This window comes from Dermacentor silvarum, chromosome 10 (assembly GCF_013339745.2).
Source record: "Dermacentor silvarum isolate Dsil-2018 chromosome 10, BIME_Dsil_1.4, whole genome shotgun sequence".
NCBI lineage: Eukaryota > Metazoa > Arthropoda > Arachnida > Ixodida > Ixodidae > Dermacentor > Dermacentor silvarum.
This window is the reverse complement of record NC_051163.1, coordinates 50,107,922-50,126,693: the sequence shown is the minus strand read 5'-3', so window position 1 is coordinate 50,126,693 and position 18,772 is coordinate 50,107,922. Positions and strand designations below refer to the sequence as shown.

The following is an 18,772-nucleotide window of genomic DNA, read 5'->3' as shown; positions in this document are numbered from 1 at the left end:
CAACCGTAATGTTTTTTTTTAATTGTGAAGCATTTATTGGTGGAACATTTGCCCCTTTGACCGTATCCAACTATCTAGGTGCCTACGTCTTGGTGCTCTCATCGTCCTTTCGTTAACTTGATATGTACCAAAATTGACCTAGTATGACAAGAGTGTATGACGAACATAAATGATAGGTCATGACATGAATGTCATGACATGCGTGTCCTGTAGGTCGTGAAACAGCCGCCCAAAATGACATTGACCCAGCGAAAGAAGACTAACACTCAAACACCACCGGAATGAGTTCGGACACCGGCACAAAGTGAAAGAAACACTAAAGGATGATGGTAGAAGTCACAGTCATGGCCATGACTCAGCAAAAATGTCAGTGGCTCAGCGAAATAAGATTAACACTCAGAAACCACTGAAATGGGTTCGGACGTCGGTACTATAAGTGCTGGAAACACTAGAGGATGATGGCGCTTTTTCTTTCTTTTCTTCCTTTTTTATTGCACTTTCAGACATGTGACAAATAAAAGGCGTCACACAATATCTGCAAACCAATGCAAACGCTCAGTGAAACATACTTTCACAGGACAATTTTGCCGTTATTTTCCATCATGCAAGTGCTCATGGCCCAAGAAGCCTTCTTAGTCTATTGAACGCGTTAAAAGTGATCTGTCTTCTGTGGAGAGTTAACACAATTTTTTGTATTTTTTGCATGTTTTGTGCTCCGTTTGACAGATTTAATAAATGCAATGTTGACGATTTTTATGTCAAGAGCGTGCTTACATTTTCATGGCAACGGTTTTAGTGACATGTGATGCACGTTCCGGTTTCTCAAAGCGTAAGCATTTCTATGCCTACCCAACGAGAATCCTGTCCGTCCGTCAAGTAAGACGAATGCAATGGCTCATACCTCCTACTTGAGCCCGGGTCATCAATCTGCAGGACACTCAACAAAGGTTTTTCCCAACCAATACCCTCCATAATCAATGGCTCATACCCCCGTAAGCAGGCAAAAAATGCAATGGCACATACTCACGCAAGGCTGAGGCTACAATCACTCAGAAAAGTGAAGCCACCAGCGGCCGTGGTGAAGGGAACAGTGCACACATTTACCTAAATCCCCCATGACAGGGCAGCACACGTTTCAAACAAGCTCAAAACAAACATCCGGACCATCAATAAAGCATTGCATACCCCCCTCAGGAAATGTAGTGGTGATTTTGCAGCAGCGTTGCTGGACATCCAGGTTGATAAGGACCGATAAAGATTGGTAAGGCTCGGATCCATCAATAAAACATTGCATACCCCCCTCAGGAAATGTAGTGGTGATTTTGCAGCAGCGTTGCTGGACATCTAGGTTGATAGGGACCGATAAAGATTGGTAAGGCTCGGATCATGTCCGATAAGGTTGATAGCGACCGATGAGGGTTGCTAAGGGTTTATACTGGTCGGATAAAGTTTCGTAACATTGATAATGACACCGGGCTGTGTGGAGATGAGCAAATGGCACAATGTATACGCATACTTAAACAACTCCCACAGGAGTTTCTGCGTGAACTTTCTTTTACCTCCATCGCAGTTGCTTTTGTTGGATTTATAAAATTTTTTTTTGCTTGTCTGGTGAAATTCGAGGTCCAGGTGCAGAAACTGCTGAACGTGCGTTTTCTTTATAATTGATTGATTGTAGATCCATGTATGCGAAAACTGCTTTATTACGAGAATGCTCCCATTTCAACTGCTGTTATCATCCTTAAATCATTTAGCATGTTATTGCCTCCAACAAAATAAATAACCAAATAAATATCTAAGTGCATGAATAAAAAAAAAAAAGGAAGCATCAGACCGACAGCAACCCTTCAAAAGGCTCGCACGTATTTCCACATGCAAACCATTGTTTCATGTAATTGTGAATTAACAGCTATCTCTTTCCAGCCGCCATTGTGGATTTTCCCAGAAATTCCCCGCAGACCTGCCCAACGGAGTGCATGCTTAACAATTGGTACTACAGAACAAAAAAGACGTTTGAGCTCAGCACCGTGTCATGTTGTCACGCTGATCCGCTGACTTTATCCTCCGCTTAACACAACACTATCATTGCGGTAAACGAAGCCAAAAAATAGCGCGAACACTTTATCAGTCTCAAGTGATTTGCGGCTTCTGTTTATCCGTCTCTTTAAAGTGGCACGGAGGAGAAACACAACACCAGTTTACACTGCTAACGTGCTCCTCGAAAACTCCATTTCCGTTAATTTCGTAGTAAAATGTTTGTTATTAGGATAAAAAATGAAGCTCGAAGTATAATTTCTCAAACTTCGCCCCTAAGCCCAGCGCCTGCACGTCAGTGTGGCGTCCCCGGATTTCAAATTCTTCTCTAGTATTGGGGCCACTTAGTCTCTAGAAGTTCTCAAAATAGGCTACGGTCAGTCTTTGTCTCCTTTTAAGACCCAAAATGGTCCGTCTTTACCGATAGAAATGTCAGCTAGGCCTGCTCGACCGCCGTAAAAATTGATGACGTCATTGACAGCGGGTGCGATATTATCAAGACGCTGTCGGTGACCGGTCCTTTGTTCTGCTTCTTTTCTGGCCTAAATTGCCTCGTCTCACTGGCTTTTTCTTAATGCCGTAGGAGAATTCACTACAGAGCAACGACTTATTTTTCTCTCTAGAGTGCCAGTCACGTCATCACTATGAACCTGAGGACGTTTTTCATTCCTTACTACTGCTTCTGTCAAAGCCCGAGAGGTGCGCTTCATTACGTTAAAGCTTATCGTGAGAAAAGGCTCCTCGCACTTGTTCGAAATTTCGGGTATACTCTGTACGTAGTGCGGTGCTGTCTAAGGAATGCTCCACCCCGAGATTCTTTCTTTTTCAAGTCGGTTACATTAATACATTAATACGTAATACAATACATAATAATACATAATAATAATACATTATAATAATACATATACATAATAATACAATAATACATTAATAGTGGGTTACATTAATACATTAATAGCGTAGATAGGGGAAATTGAATTGCCACAATCCTATGCTGGCAGAAGGCGAGCTTCTCTGCATCAAGTGAGACACTCTTTTTGCCTCAGCTGGCGTCGGCGAGACATGCCTTCCCGGCCTTCTGCCAGAAAAGAGCCGAGAGAGAGAGAGAGAGAGAGAAAGAGAGATGGAAGGACAGGGAGGTTAGCCAGTTTTCAAAAGAGCCGAGGGATCGCGTAACGTCTACGTCATGAGCTCCACCTCCCGGCCCCCAAGTTGTCTCTCCCTCCACCCTGTCCTTCTTCTTCACTTCACTTCCTTTTCTTGTTTTTTTCTTTTGTGCGATATACACTTGGTGACGTTTGGCGCATTCTGCGAAGGGGTTTGCGTATCGTTATCGTTGCCGACGCTTTGAGGCGCTAAGAATAAACTAGTTGATAGAGGAGAACATTCCAGAGTACAACAGTATGAAGGGCACGACAGGCCTAAGAGCGCAAGTTGGACGAAAACAGGCACGAGACGACCACCAGACCTGGCAGAGGTTGTCGGCACACTGCGTTGTCATCACGGTTTTCCGCTTACATGCGCTGTCGAGCCAACCATGCACTTCTGCAAACTCAGCCAGATATCTGTTCTTGTAAAAGTACAAATGCGCATTAGAGAAGGACACGATTGAAATGGTATCGCATATTTACGCAAAAAAAAAAAAAAAAAAAAACACTACCAACCTTTGAAGGCAGCGCGAACGTACGTAGCAAAGGACAGCGGAAGCACGTCATTTTCTGATTCGGGGTGAAGGAAAACGAAAATTTGTGCACGTACGGTTTGCCGTTTTTTTTAATATTACTCTAAACTTAAACATGTAATAGAACGACGCATGAAAAAATACTAGTGTCATAATAAGTCAAGTGTCATAATAGATGACGCTGCAGGAATCCGGTGTGGCGTCTCTTTTTGCCGCGAAATGGGATTCCCTCCAATTCCGTTTGGGCTTTCAGCTGCTTTCGCGGCAAATCCTCCTGAGACCCGAATACGGCTATGGGTCACAATCGCTCTTCAAGGTGTTTTTTATTATCTGATGTTATGTTGTGATCGTGGAAAACAATTTTGAAAGTTTAAAAAACCACGGTTAGATGCCAGAAGCTGCGTCTCTGTGGACATGAAAAAGGTATCTCCCCATGCTTGCAATGCTAAAAAGTGCATTTCATCGCCTAAATGAAGAAATGAAGATGGAACTATGTGTGGTAGATTACCATGTTGCTGTCGAGTGCGGTATTTTCATGCAATCACAGTGGTCTAAAAAAAAAAAAATACACCTCAAGGTTGCTTTTCGCCAGTCTGGTACGACACAGAGGTCTAGATCAATTTAGTGTCAAATTTCTCGGAAGCGGATGATACGAATATGAGTAAACCACTTCTTTACGGCTACACATGAGCCATACTTCATGCCCAGAATGAATATTTTGCGTAATCACATCGGAGCGAACTTCGAAGAAATCACGAAGGCAATGTATTTAATGTACAAGGGGTCTTAGGCGGCTATACATCGGTGTAGTACCTGGCTCACAACGTCGTCTGTTTGCAATGCCCAAATCTGCCGAGTCCGCGAGGGAGCTAAAACCGGAGGCAGACGACGCAGACGAGAACGGACTTGAGGTATACATGCGCTGCTCGATCGACGATGACCTTGGCTACGTAGCTGTGCATAACCGCGCACGCGTCACAACCGGGCAACGTTTAAACAGGTCATAGGGAAAGTAGCGACGGCGCCGATGCGACCTCGGACGCCATGCGCCGCTTCCGGTCACGTAAGCCGAAGCCGCAAGACGGGAGAGCGGTGTTGGCACTTGGACTTCGCAAAGCGGTTGCGCAAATATTTCCAGTGGTAGCCCGTCGATCTGCGCAACACAACCGGGGTTTTCGTCGCGGCTGTGATACCGCTGTCTTGTGTACTACGCCGGTGACAGGTGCCGCGCTGCGGTTTTGTGGAGGCCGTCAGCGGCGCTTGACTAAGTGTGCTTCGCTGCTGGCAGTTTTCGGACGGTAAGTGGACGCTTCTCCTCAGTCTCTTCTTCTTTTTTTGGGTTTTACGTGCCAAAACCAGTTCTGGTTATGATGCACGCCGTAGTGTAGGGCACCGGATTAATTTTGGCCACCTGGGGTTCTTAAACGTGCACTACAACGCAAGCACACGGGCGTTTTTGCATGCGTCTCGCCTCCATCGAAATGCGGCCGCCGCTGCGGGTTCTCCTCAATCTCGGCTTTCCTCTGGTTTGAGTCCATAAGTAGTGACAACCACGTGTTATTGTGTCTGTTTATGACGTGTACAGGAGCCGCGTAGTTAATATAGGTGGATATTAGGATTTATAGGGAGATATCCGTACCTGCTTAAAGCATAGCACGGCTCTGGACTTTCGCTCAAGGTCTCTTGAAGGTCGCCGACAACGGAAGCTAATAGCACTTCATGCTCAAAAACGTTTCTGCGTTTTACATTTATTCGAACAGGCAACAATGGAGCTGGGGCCGAGCTAAAGTCTCCTCTTAAAAGCTCCGTTGAAGCAGTCACGTTATGTCATGTTTGGTCAGCCAGCCACGGCTCAAGTACGCGGTGTCTTTTAGCTAGTGGCCTAAGTAAATATATAGGGTAGTGTCGGAGCGGCAATCATTCGACAACCGCGGGCGAATAGTGTGTGGATTTTTTTTGCAGTATGGCGTTGTAAATCAGACAGTACCGAAAGCCACTCGCTGCCGTCTTCGGGGTAACGGAAGGGAATATCCTAGAGCGAAGTTGAAAGAATTTCGGCATAACCGTCCCCTAATCCGGTAAGCAATAGCAGTTTTCGTTGGCCGGCACGTAACAGTGTTTGTTTTAATGCAATAGCAAATATATGGACCTTCCTGGCAAAATTTTGTCGTCGTCGCCGTTGACATCGGCGATAGTGTGGTGGTCCATTTGGAGTCTTCGATGTGCTTGATATATGCTGTATTATTTAAAAACTAAAGTTGCCTGAACTTGTTTTCTGGTCCAGAATGATTTATTCCTGGAATTTTTCCAACTGGACCGGACAAAGAATGATCGTGAAACATTTCATTGGGAGCGTATGCCTATTATGCTAAACCATTAAAAAAATGCAAAATTATATTTCGGCTCTCAATTTCAAAGTGATGCAATCGAACTGGTACTTGCGCCGGTGCTCTTTAGGTATTTAGTTTTTCTATGGACGCTGTCTAATTCACCGTCGTTCCGGGTTAAAGAGACAACAGAAATTACCGTCGCAAGTACAGAAATTGCTGTGACTACACGCATTTCTGTCGTACGACAGAAGGTCCTCACGTTTCTGTAGTTGCGATATACACTTTTAGCTTTACGACAGAAATTCTGACGATGCAGCCGAAACATTATTTCGCGACACCAAGAGTTGTGAAGTCGCAGCAGAAGATTTCTATCGCGAGAACGATTCTGACGTCGCAACATTGGCTCCCTGTCACGTCGACAGACGCTTTCTGCCTGTGGGTCACTTTCTAATTCAACCACATAAGTTCTGACGTCGCGACAGAAGCGATTTCTTTCGCGATGCTTTAAAAAATGATGTAAGTTCCTATCGGTGTTGCGCACGGTACTTTTCTCTTGCGCGGTATTGAAAGGTGCGTTCTCTGAATCCGGTAATGCTGATAGCAGCCGTACCGGTATCGAAGTGGACGTGGCCGATTGTCGTAATTGTGCCGTGACGACACGACGCAAGCAATCGCCCTGCCGGACTCGTCAAAATCGGCCGCTGATAGAAATCTGCGGCAACGGCTGCCTAACCATTTTTCTTTTCTATTGTAAGGTGTGACACACGGGGGGCTGTGGATTTGCACGTATTGTTATGCTGACACGTTAGTTAAGCTTTTGCTAACCGGAAAAGGAAGTTTTGGGTTGTTCTACATGGCTGCGTGCAAATCTGTCTCGCTCGGGTGTCAGTATTCTGGCATAGGCGCTAACGTAAGAAACCGATGCGCTGTCTGAATGAGTACTTATCCACGAATGTTCATGTAGCTTTGCTGCACTGAACACGCAAATTATGTGTAAAGAGCGACAGACAACTGTCCAAATTAGCAGTATAGAGAGAGAGAAGGGAGGAAGGAGAGACAGGGAGGTTAAAACGACTTTGTCCAGTTTGCTACCTTACACGAGGGGAGTGGGATGAGGAAGTGAACGAAAGAGAAAGAGAAGACGTGGAGTCTTGATCGCACTTTGACAAACACTAAGCCAGGTGCAGCCAGGTGACGGCGAAGACTGTCGCCGTCAGGTAGTGAAGAAGAGCTCGAATGCCTTTCTGGGCTGATGAGCTGTGAGGCCACGCTCCCAAAACCTTTGCTTCTGTAAATGACCTATCGTCCAGTCTATTCAAGGCACAATGGATTCGTTGTTTATCGAAGCAGGAACAAGATGATCGATGGTGTCTTCACACTTGCACTTACTGCACATGGGTGAGTCCTCCGTTCCAATGCGATAGTAGTAGGAGTTAGTGAAGGCTAATCCAACCCAGAGCCAACAGTGCTGCGTCACGTCGTGAAAGGAAATTTGTTGGTAATTGCAGTTCAGTACTGGGTCGAGACTGTATAATCGACGGTTAGAGTTCTGTCGAGTATGACAGTAACTCAACGTGATGGTACGCGCCAGATTGCGAAGCTATCTTGCAGCGTCTGCTCTCGATAAACGCATAGTTAAAGAAATTAGTAGTAACAACCCTTACAGCGTCCGCGGTCACCGTTGTGTATTTATGAATTTCCTAATTGATATAGATATCATAAAGCAAAATCAGTGTTCTAGTACTTCACGGAGTACTTGTCAATAATAACGACAGTTTTGCTCTTTTAGATAGGCGCGAGTTCACGTGGTGGAGTGCAAGCGCACCTCGGCTATCAACGTACTAATGTAAACACCAGTGTAGACAGAGATATTTACTGTTGACATGGTCAAACAATACAAGCACATTCACTTCTCCGTGGCATTGCACATGCCATCTGGTGGGTCACAGTGATCTTTAAAAGGTAGGAAACGAATTATGTATCCAGTTATATGTAAAGCTTGACATGTTCATGGTACCTGGCCTACATAGCCTTTGGCGCAGTAGAATGTGCGACAGGCGCGCCGAAACACCGCGAAGCACTCGGTCGTTTTTTCGGCAATCTGCTGTCTACGTTGCTGCGCAAGAAACAGCGCCGGACTGGATGCCTTTATAGGACGCTTGCACTTGCTTGCCTGACTTTTGAATCAGTTTTCAGTAACTTTGATTTCTGTAGCGCGTTGTTTTTCTTGTTTTGCTGAAGATTCTGCTCCCATGTAATCAAGAAAACTTGTCCCTGGCGCAGTGGTAAGATCCTGGGTTCAGAAGCGTTAGGTCGTAAGTTCAAATACCCAATTTTTTTTCTCACATTTTACCTTTTTTACACTAAAAGTTTTAAAGAGTTCTCTGTCATCTTGTTACTTAAATATTTATCAAGACCTACAGGACCTCTGACAACAGAACGTCAGACTACAGGACGTCCCATAATAGGAGGGGCTGAAATATCCTGTTGTGTTTTAAGCTCTCGACGTGCGAGGCCTGCAATGTCACTCATCTACGTCGTCATCGACGTCACCGTGCTAGCGCTCTAAGACGCCTGGTAGTTGGCAGGCCACTGTTCCTTCTGGTCAGCACAAGTTGCCTTGAGTGCTGCTTCGAGCCATGTGGTCGAACTCGTTCATAAATACATCACCATCCGAGGAGCTTAAGCGCTGCGCTAAAACTTTGCCACTGTTGTCAATGGTTCGCCCTTCGGGTGAAACTGCCGACTTCTTATTACTCCCGTGATTTTTTTTGCAGTGGCTGCCGCCGCTGTGCCACGTGATGGCGGCTGGAAGCGATGCCATGGCCGACGCTGAAGGAAGAGCGTTTCACCGTCTTCGTAACTACCCGGCGGCCGGCATCAATTGGCGACCGACGAGGTTTGTGGAGCCAGTGCCCAGTTCTCGAGTGTGTAGTGTCTGCGGCACGATCCCGAGCTTAACGGCCTCGTTGCCGTGCTTGCATTCCATTTGTGACTCGTGCATTAGAATAAGCAGACAAGATGGCAGGAACGTGTGTCCCTTGGACCGGGAACCATTCGTGGAGCACGAGTGCAGCTGGAATGTCTTCGCCGAATCGGAAATGAGGAACCTCAGGGTGAGTGGACGGTATCTCTCCGCTCACTCCGATGCGGTCGCAGATCTTCCGCAGCTCTTCTGGAGTTGTCCAGGACTGCTCCCGCCACGGCGCCGCTACTTGTTGAAATATGGGCGACATCCAAGGCGCCAACCGGTTTGCGATCGATGAATCGAATGTCCACGCCTTAGTTCCCGGCTTAGCGCCACTGAAGCAAACTGAATTTATTTGTAATTCGCATCCATAAACTGAAATTTACCAGTGCACGAGAAAGTTCACAATGCCAAGTTTGCACTGCGGTCCTCAATTTCGAGCTAGACTCGTACACAGAGAAATAAATGAGCTGTGTCGTGAAGTGCCCTGGTACGTGTACTATTCTTTGGGGGACTACACATAATATGTGCCGCCCGATTTACGCCGCTGGGCAAACTCTGTGTCAGAAAAATTGAGTGATCGTTAAATGTGGCAATTTTAAAACAACTTGAAGAAGCAAAGGAATGGTTGCTGGGCATAATTTGCAGGTGTTCGACACCTAAAGTGTGTTGCAGCGTGCATTTTGTTCTTTGATTTGTCTTATTGTGTAATTTGAATACGTTGGAACTGTGTTATTTATAAAATTCCACGTTAGTCTTGCTGGATAGCAGTTTCATGTACCATCAATGCGGCCGACAGTAACTACCAGTGCTTAACACAATCAAAATATCTCACTCGCTGTCTGGCTCAATGTCTGGCTGGTTGAATGACCAGCTGACTGACTGCCTGGCTGTCTGTCTGGTTGGCTCTTTGGCTATGCTAGGTGGGGGGTCGCGTGTTCTGGCTAACACCGTCTGCCAGTAAGAAATGAGTCGACCCGTTCGAGTGTAAGCGAGTGGTCTATTATTATTATAACAAACGTGTAGTATTGTTGCAAGGTTCACATGATTCAGGAAAGTATACATATAGCAATGTAGCAAACGCTACCAGACAAAACCACTTACTCCCGTCAGTTTAGTAAATGTAGACGCTCGGGCATGGGCACTGGTTAGGGACGGCGAAATTCATCGGCGTATACTTAATTTAGCCTTTGATTTAGTCTATAAATATCCATAGGTGTAACGTGCAAATAGGTTTGGTTCTTTTTTTTCGTCCTATCTTTTAAACAATTAAATATTTACTGCTGCTTTACTGGCACCTAGAAGTATGCGGCGAGTACTTTGCGGATAGCTTCGCTGCGGCAGCGTCATCCTCAGACGCTCGATGATGTGCACTGCCAGCTAGTCTCCGCCCCTCAAATGACACATATTACTCTCAGTAGAGAGGATCATGCCACATTGGCTGAAGCACTCTTACATTGCACAAAGGCAACAGAAGTCCTGTCGTGTTTTGGGAAGGCGACTGACTGTACTACCGCCCGTAGTCTGTGAGTAAGCTGTTACCTGAGTTTGCTCACCCAGACTGTCCCATTTTTTAAAATCTTCTGTCTTCTTATGCATCTTTCAACTTTTCTTCTCTCTCTCAAGTGAAGGTTGGCCAACCGGGCATCTGCCGTGGTAGAGTTGCTGCCTCTCATTCTTCGCCTTTCTCTCTTTCAGACGCGCTAGAGAATGCGATCAGATAAGCTGCCACGTTGAAAGATAAAAAGAAATTATGCGGAGAGTATTTTCTGGGTATTCATGAGTATGCAGTCAGATAAGGTGCAAATCTGAGAGGTAGAATTTTTGGAGCGAGTGTTTTGGGGAAGATAAGGGGTAATTTCAGAACACTAAAGTAGGGCTCGAGTATTTTAGGGATATTGAGGAGAATGCAATGAGATAAGGTGTAACTTCGAGAGATCGAAAACGTGCCGTGAATATTTCGCGGGAAGTTCGAGATATGCCAGCCAGATATGGTGTAACTCAAAGACAAGAACAGCTGCATCAATTAGGCAAAAATTCGGACTTACTAGTATTTGAATTGAGATGAAAATGAAGAAATGCAGTTGGGTATACGCAATTCGCGTGCGCCTTTGGGCGCGCTGTGCAATTCGCAGAACAATTGTAGTCGGAGGCCAGTATATCCACTGCCCATGTCTGATCCATGCCCATGTCCACTGCCCATGTCCACTGCCCATGTCCGATCCACTGCCCATGTCTGGGTACAAAGAGAGGGGAAACGATGCCTCGTCCAGCAGGAACTAAGAAAGTCTAGTGCAAAAGAAAGCTTTAAGTCATCGTAATCAAGCTAATTGCGGAAGTCATGAGACAGGTCTCGTTGAAATCAGCTAGCGCAAGACAGGGTTAATTCGAGATCGCACGGAGATGCCTTCGTCCTGCAGTGGAGATAAATATAAGCTTATGATGATGATGAGGGTGATGATGTCCACAGCAAAGCGAAGGCCGCTCTTCGTAATCTCCAATAATTTATGTCGGTCGTCAGCTTACTACTTCCTATTCCCTAAAATTTCCCAATCTCATCACAGCTATTAACGTTGTCGTCCTAAATTGCGTTGAATATTCCTTCGCGCCCTTTCTGTTACGGCAGAAGACAAGCTGTTTTCTGATGTACGAATTACTTGGGCTACACAGAGGCATCCCGAAGTAGTAATTGTTGAGAAAAAGAAGTACATACGTTAAATTCTTTTCGCATCAGTATGCGAAATGTCATGTCAAACTTCATTTTTTATTCTCTTGACCTTGTAGAGGTATTGCTCGAGTTCGCGCGTGCGCACCTGACCCTTCTCTCGACCGCACCGTACCAGCCGCTCGCTGCCACTTTCGCAGCAGCCCTGAACAGTCAGAGCTGTGACCCCTCACCCGCGGTTCGTAGTGAGTTCCGACTACGGTGGATTCAGGCCAGTATACTCTACGCTGGCGGAAGGGAGAAGGGGAAGAGAAAGAAAGGAGAGACCGAAACCACAGTCTTCATGTCTCTTAACATTAAGTCTCATACATTTGATGCATATCACGTAAAATGAGTGCTTAGGTGTATCTGGTGACGATGATGGCGGTAAAGAAGTGTGGCCGCTGGGCTCACCACTTTGCTCACTTCTTTTCAAGGCCCACTGCTGGAACGTACCCTGGGGCTGCGAGTTCGTGGGCGACATGGAAGCTGTATTGCGGCACTATGAAGAGGAGTGCACCTTCCACGCGCTTGAATGCCCGCACTGCCGGACCGCAGTCCGGCCCACAAACCTGCTGACCCACTGCACGGCCGTAGGCGCCGACAGCGCTTCCCCTGAGCGCACAAGTGAGCCGTCCCTAGTGCGGCGTGGTGGACAAACTGCTCGCGGTATGAATGTACCGTTGGAAGAGTTGGTAGCCCTGATGAGAGGCGCGGGTCGTGATGAGCTGGCTATCATTCAGACTCTATTGAACGAACTACTTGAGCGGGCAAGCAATTTTGGCTCTTGTTTAAGCGAGGTAGCCCGCGACGTGGCAGCCTTAAGGCATAACCCGGTGGATGCGACTGCTGTTGCGCCAAGTGGCAATTCATCAGCGCTCGTCTCGTACGGAGTAGACAGTGCTATAAACCTTCACCAGGGCAACAGCGGCGTTGCCCACGCAGCGGGAACCAGCACAAGTATCGAGCCTTCAAACGAGGTGGCGCTTCGAATGCTGGCGTCATACTGCAGCGTGTCGTTGAGCGCCGTCAAAGAGTTGAATCGCAAGGAGAATAGACACCGACTGCGTACCAACTTTATCCGAGAATTTCCAGACCGAGTAGTATTGGGTCTTTCGCCTCAGCCCTACGTGCGGTACACTTTCGAGATCGATGGCGCCGACAAACTGTTCTACTGTCCCATGGAAAATTTGTTTGAGAAATTTTCAGACCTGGCTTTGCGGCACGATAATGGTGTCGTTCTTCAGTTGTCTGTGTTCAGATATGAACAGTATACATCTGGCAATAGCTTTCTCATGCTCTACTTGACGTTCATACTCCTTGACAGGGCCGGCAGAGTGCCAACCCACTGCTCACTGACGGTAATGCATGGAGTGCCTGGAATAAACAAGCAGATGGAGGAAATCATTGGTGGCACTTTTTGTTACTCTCAACGCTCTTGTTCTTTTTCATTCCATACGGAACTCGACCCACTGAGAGGCGAAGGGTATCTTCACAACAACAAACTTTACATTCAAGCTGTCGTATATGTATAGACAATGCAAACGCAGCGGATGCTCGCCCGTGTGAACAGGACGTGGAAAGATGCGGGAAATCTTTTCCTAAGCGTTAATAACTTACTGATGCAAAGAAAATGAGAAAAAAAGAAAGGTCAGAAAAAAGAATGTTGTAACGGTAGAGAAGAACGCCGCAAGTGAAATAAGGGGGAGAGAAGGACAAGCAGAATGATTGAGTAGCAGTGGGAGCCGGGGAATAGTTGGTTTGGGATGCCTAAGATTTGGGTGTGTCGTGGACCGCTTAATACCGACTCAAGGCGCCAGGCTCCCGTTACAATATGCGAGGAGGTTTTACAAGCAGATTCTTTGTTACCTTGCATCTAAATTAATGTTCTGCATGTCAACTGAAAAAGAGACTGCGTATGTATCCGTGTGTATAGTCATTTTACTTTGGACCCTCCGCAAAGTATTCATTCCGCTGTGTACTGGAACCGTATTACTGTATTTTACAGAGTGATTCACGGAGCGATATTAAGCGAAGTTTTTATTTGTAACCGTAAGATGATTCTCCTGACACGATATAGAGCGAATTCTTCTGAACTGAATAAGTTATAAGTTGTTTCTGTAATCGGTTTACTTGTTGTAACTCTACGTTCAGTGCAAGAAATAAAGTGCCGTTACCGCGAATGTCATGCCTGTGAAAATTAGTGTGTGCATTTCGTAAATTGTAGCAATAAATATTTCGCCAGGTTCTTTGCTATAGTATCGATAAATATTGCTAGAATGACACGTGCGTTGCCTCCACCATCATAGCCTGAAATCTTTAGCGCTCTGCCCATTCGGAACACAAACGGATGCTCACCTGCAGTGAACAGCCTGCTCTTAGAAGGGGGGGATACATATATTGACTGGTCACAATTTAGCTCGTCCCACAATGGGGCGCTGTTTTTCGTAGTTGATATTCTGTATAAGTTTTTTGAAGCTGTGTTCTGCTCATCGATAAACGCTGTCAAGGAAAACCAGTCAAAAGAAATGGACACCTTTGTTCCTTTTGTTGCAAGTGTTCGCTTTGTATTCTCTGTCTACCGACTGTTCCCTGGAGGTTCGGAGGTTAGACATGTTATGAACCTGATGTATCCTTATGTCTACTAAATACTTCTAACATTACTGAGTCTTTATTAATAAATTCTCATTCTGAACCTGAAGCGATGCTGTGTGTTTTCTCCCATATTGACTACGACGTAATGAAGGTAATTTGTTCAACTGCGAGCGAGGACCCATGTATCTCAGGAGGTTTCCGTTTGGTTGTTGAATAATTGTTTATGGTGTTAAGCGAGAAAGCCAGCGTCTGTAGGCTGTAGCAGTGAAATGGCGCCTGAATTCTAATTGGCTGCGACGCCACGTCACGAGTGATCCTCGACGTAGCAGAGAGGGCGAAAGGGAGATGCTGCTGCGCGCTTGGGGTGCTATTTTGTAGAGATGACTTTTTTTTATGCCAATGCCTTTTCGCGTGACGTCAACGCTTTCGCGAATGGGTGCGTAAGCACGACGTTTTTTTGAATAGTCCAAACAACAGCTCCCTCCGTGTAGACGGATGTTTCTGTCGTGTTCTCTTTTTCCGGGGACTGAACGGAGAAAGTCCGCGTTGACAAGTGCAACACAACTGTCAAAAGAATGAGCAACACTAGAGAACGTTGCGTATACTTACGAACACGGTGTAAGAAGAGAGGCGCTCCGACGGAGCGCCCGCGCTGCGGCGCGAGAGCGGCCACTTCGTGTGACCGGAAGTGAGCGCCGCCGCTAGGGGCAGCACGTGTTCAGGGGGCCTTAGAGCAGGGGCACAAGCGCGGATAATTTCCGACCTCCGTCAGCATTGAAACATCCATACCTAAAGATAAGCAATTTTTCGTTATTCCGACGCCAAATCCTGAGCAAGTGTGCGATCGCGCAAACAGCTCGCTTTTCCGTTCCTTCGCTTGCCCTCTCTGGATTGATCAGAATTGTGATTGCGTCAGCGGCCGTCAGAGGCAGCGGGGCGGTACCGCAGATTTCCCACATTGTGACGTAGCAGTCAAACCGAACGTGCGGAAAGCGAGCTGTTTGCGCGATCGCAGCCCAGGTAGAAGGTTTCATGCCACTTACTGTCAAAATACCGTCATTTCCGACACGAGAGAGACGCGTCGTCTGCTCGAGCAGACGGCGCGCGGCGCTTGCCACTGCTCGCCGCATCGGAGTCAATCGGAGTCAATCGGAGCGCGCACCAGGTGCGCTTCTTGTTGCTCCGTCTGGCCAGATAAAGAGCCGTTTCGTGGTGTCAAATCGCCGACGCTCACTGATTGGGCGATCGGCAGCTTAGCTGCAGGGTGTAGGGTGATGTGTGGGACCGTCTCAATGATTCCTTTCGACTCGGTGATTGCAGAGATGCGCTCTGATCCGCTGACTGAATTGGTCTGAATCTTCTGCGTATGTGGGGGCTGCAAGAAGTGCGTAATTGGGCGTTAATACGAGCAAAAAGTGCTTTGTACCCGGCCGCAATATATTGGCTACGTGTCCTGCAAGGAGCCGGTATCGCTCTTAAAGCGCTCCCAACGAAGAATCTCGCCCGGAAACGTGGTAAGAGGCCATTCCCCGTAGCGACCGTGTTCTCCGATCCACTGCCCATGTCTGCGAAAATTTTACATTGTGACAGTCGTCACGTCAGCAAGACGTGTTGGTGTCGTGCTGGCCAGCACAACTCGTCGAGCGGTTATTTCATCAGATATGCTGTTCCAACCATCTTTCCGAACTGCCCCAGCTACCTGTCAAAAGTCCATGAAGAGGAGAAAAGGACCCGCGAGCAGGGAAACAAAGGATATCTCTGCGAAAAAGATGCTGTTGATACCGTCGATACGGTAACGCGAAACCAAACATCTGCGGAGCAACCGACGGCCGGATAGTCAATACGGCCCAAGCTTGCAACGTGCTTGCAACCGTGCGCGTTTGCTGAAATGAACAAACACGTGGTGTTGGTTTTGTTTCTGCGTTGCTTCTAACTTTTGTTTTTAATTTTTGTTTTGTTTTAACCATTAAAATATATAATTACGTGTTTTCTCAAAGGAGGTAAACGACCTGCTATAATGCTGGGCATTACTTCTCTTACAATAAAAATGAGGGAAGCGACTGCAGTCTTCTCTGGCTACTGCACTGCTAACACTATTCAGAAACCAATTATAGCACCCCTCAAATTGTGCCGTGACACTTTGCAGACTGAGCAACGCATTACTTGTACATGTTGGAAGCTGTGGGAGCTTATCTAGTGCTCTAGCACTCCTCTGAATGCATGTTACACGGTGCTCAATTTGGCACTTTCAGTAAGTACGCAATTATATTGCCTATGTTTCTCTTAAATATCTAAATTAGAGTCTAATGCAACCATACGGTGAGAGGACAGCTGATAGAGCCCTCAATAAATCACTCATGCGGTCTCGAGCCAAATTATAGCTCAGAATGTCGGCAGACATATAAAGGGACGTTCCTCCAACCAAATAGAGTCGGTTTAAGCAGGCGAACGGTATATATGCATCGAAATAAGTGCGAAGGGACACACCTGTAGCGCTGCACTGCCGATCCGGGCAGCATTGCATGTGTAGCGTGCGTTGGAAAATGTGGCCCGACTATTACTAACTGAATGAACAAGCGTGGTGTGAGCGCCCACAAACAAACATGAATAGATCACACTGAATGACTTCAGACAACGACTGTCAAAACGCTGGCAGCAAGCGCATACGCCGCAGCGGCAAAGGTACGTGCGGTCTATCGCTTCAACGGAAACTGAGCGGCGAATGCACAGCGCATAAAGGTCAGAGCCGTGTGGAGGTAAGAGACGGTGCGGCGAGCGCGGTTGTTGGCAGAGTATAAATGCCCCCCCCCCCCCCTCCGCTCCCTCCGGCGCTGGCTTCCTGCTTCCTTGCTTGCGCGTGGGAGAGATAAGAGACGGCGCGGTCGAGCGACGAGCGCGTTTGTTGGCAGACTAGAAATGCCCCCCCCCCCCCCTCTCCCCGCTCCCTTCGGCGCTGGCTTCCCGCTTCGTTGCTTGCCGCGCGCGCCAATAGGAGTGCCAGCAAAGCTAGAGAAAAAGGTGGACCCCAGAACAGGTGCTGCCCCTTGCGGCAGCGGCGTGCGTAAAAAGTCACACTAAGTGACGGCGCCTCGCGCCGCCGTCGGATCACCTGCCGTTCTCTCCGTCGCAGGCCCGAAAGTGTCTTTAACCTCGTGAATATACACAAAGACGTAACCAATAATTGAGAAATGCATTAATGAAACGTCCGGATTACCACAGTGATAAACACCCGGGCCGCACGTTGCAGCTTCGCTGCTTAACCATCTGTACGGAGTGCTTGGGCGCTGATTTTTTTCTCGGTCGGCAATTTTGTCAGACATTGCTCGTATACTCAGCCGAATTCGGCAGGGGTCCGGCCTTCATCAGGGAATACATGAAACCATACATGTAATCCCTGACGAAGGCCGGTTGGCAATAAAGTATCGTTTTTCTTTCGTACGTGCGTCCTCAACCTCAAGTTCCTGTTGATCTACCGGATCCCGGCATACCCTCACTTCATATATACATGTATATATTGCATACAGCAGCACGTTGGGCGTTTTGTTTTTCAAAAGAACTGTTTCTGTTATAAGAGCGTAGATATTTGTACGGTCGCCATGTATGAGATGTGATGTTATGGTTTGCATTGTTGCTTTAGTGTTTCTAATATAGCGGTATTGCGATATTATGCGATATTGTTGTTGTTTGCGATGATGGTCTGAGAGTTTCTATGTAATGTGATTGTGTTATTTCTTGTAGGTGATAACGTCCTTGTGCCGTATGTTGCTGGTCTTCCGCTCCTTCATCTACGAACATAAGTGCAAAAGCACACGAAGGTACATATCCGACTTACACCGGTTCGAGGCCAAGGAATAGCCAACACTGTGTTTCCTCTCTTTTACCACGTCGATGAAAAATGAGTGTACATAACTTATTATACTTAATTGGTGGGCTCGAGGCCAACTGTTGGGCAGGTAACGTCGACGTGTCAACTACTACCTCCAGATTTCAATTTAGCCCTCACCGTGCAAATGCCAAGTAACAGGCAATGGGAGGTTTGGCCTGCTAGGCAAGATCGAGAGAGTCAGAGAGTGCTTCTCGATCAAGGGGCCAGGCGTGTCGCAGACACCAGTGAACTTTGGACTGAGGGACCCACCCACCGCCCAAGACGCCTTACAGAAATAAAGTTTATAATGTTTATACACCACTATTTGATGGACCACTCTGTGTACGAGGTGCAATTAAGGTATGAGTTCTCGCAAGGGTAATCTGTGACGCGGGCTTTTCTTGGAGGCAGTGCAATCAAAGGTGTGGGAGTGAAATGTCAAACTTGCTAATGCTATCGCATCACTGTCCCTCATGCGCGGCATGTTGGGCTTCGATTCCTTGCCTCTTTATGAGGGTTTGTATCCGAGTCTTTATCAGGGTGTTCATCGCTGTTCCACCGAGGGGACATACCGGGAGGTATCTCCCACATTCCA

At 47.0% G+C, this 18,772-nt stretch overlaps 2 protein-coding genes across 21 annotated transcripts in view; both read left to right on the top strand.

Annotated features, from left to right (window-relative positions):
- The window catches only part of LOC119431222 (TNF receptor-associated factor 3), a 276,207-nt gene that overhangs the window by 100,176 nt on the left and 157,259 nt on the right, over positions 1–18,772 (top strand). The window lies entirely within an intron of this gene.
- Positions 4,612–14,476, top strand: LOC125940980 (uncharacterized). Its single transcript, XM_049657833.1, has 3 exons — positions 4,612–5,013; positions 8,823–8,944; positions 12,155–14,476. The coding sequence occupies exon 3, from the start codon at positions 12,200–12,202 to the stop codon at positions 13,250–13,252; it is 1,053 nt and encodes a 350-aa protein (XP_049513790.1). The 5' UTR covers positions 4,612–5,013; positions 8,823–8,944; positions 12,155–12,199; the 3' UTR covers positions 13,253–14,476.

What these genes read in the sequence shown, in the direction of transcription:
- LOC125940980 (XM_049657833.1), top strand. Translation starts at nt 12,200, where the DNA reads ATGGAAGCTGTATTGCGGCACTATGAAGAGGAGTGCACCTTCCACGCG.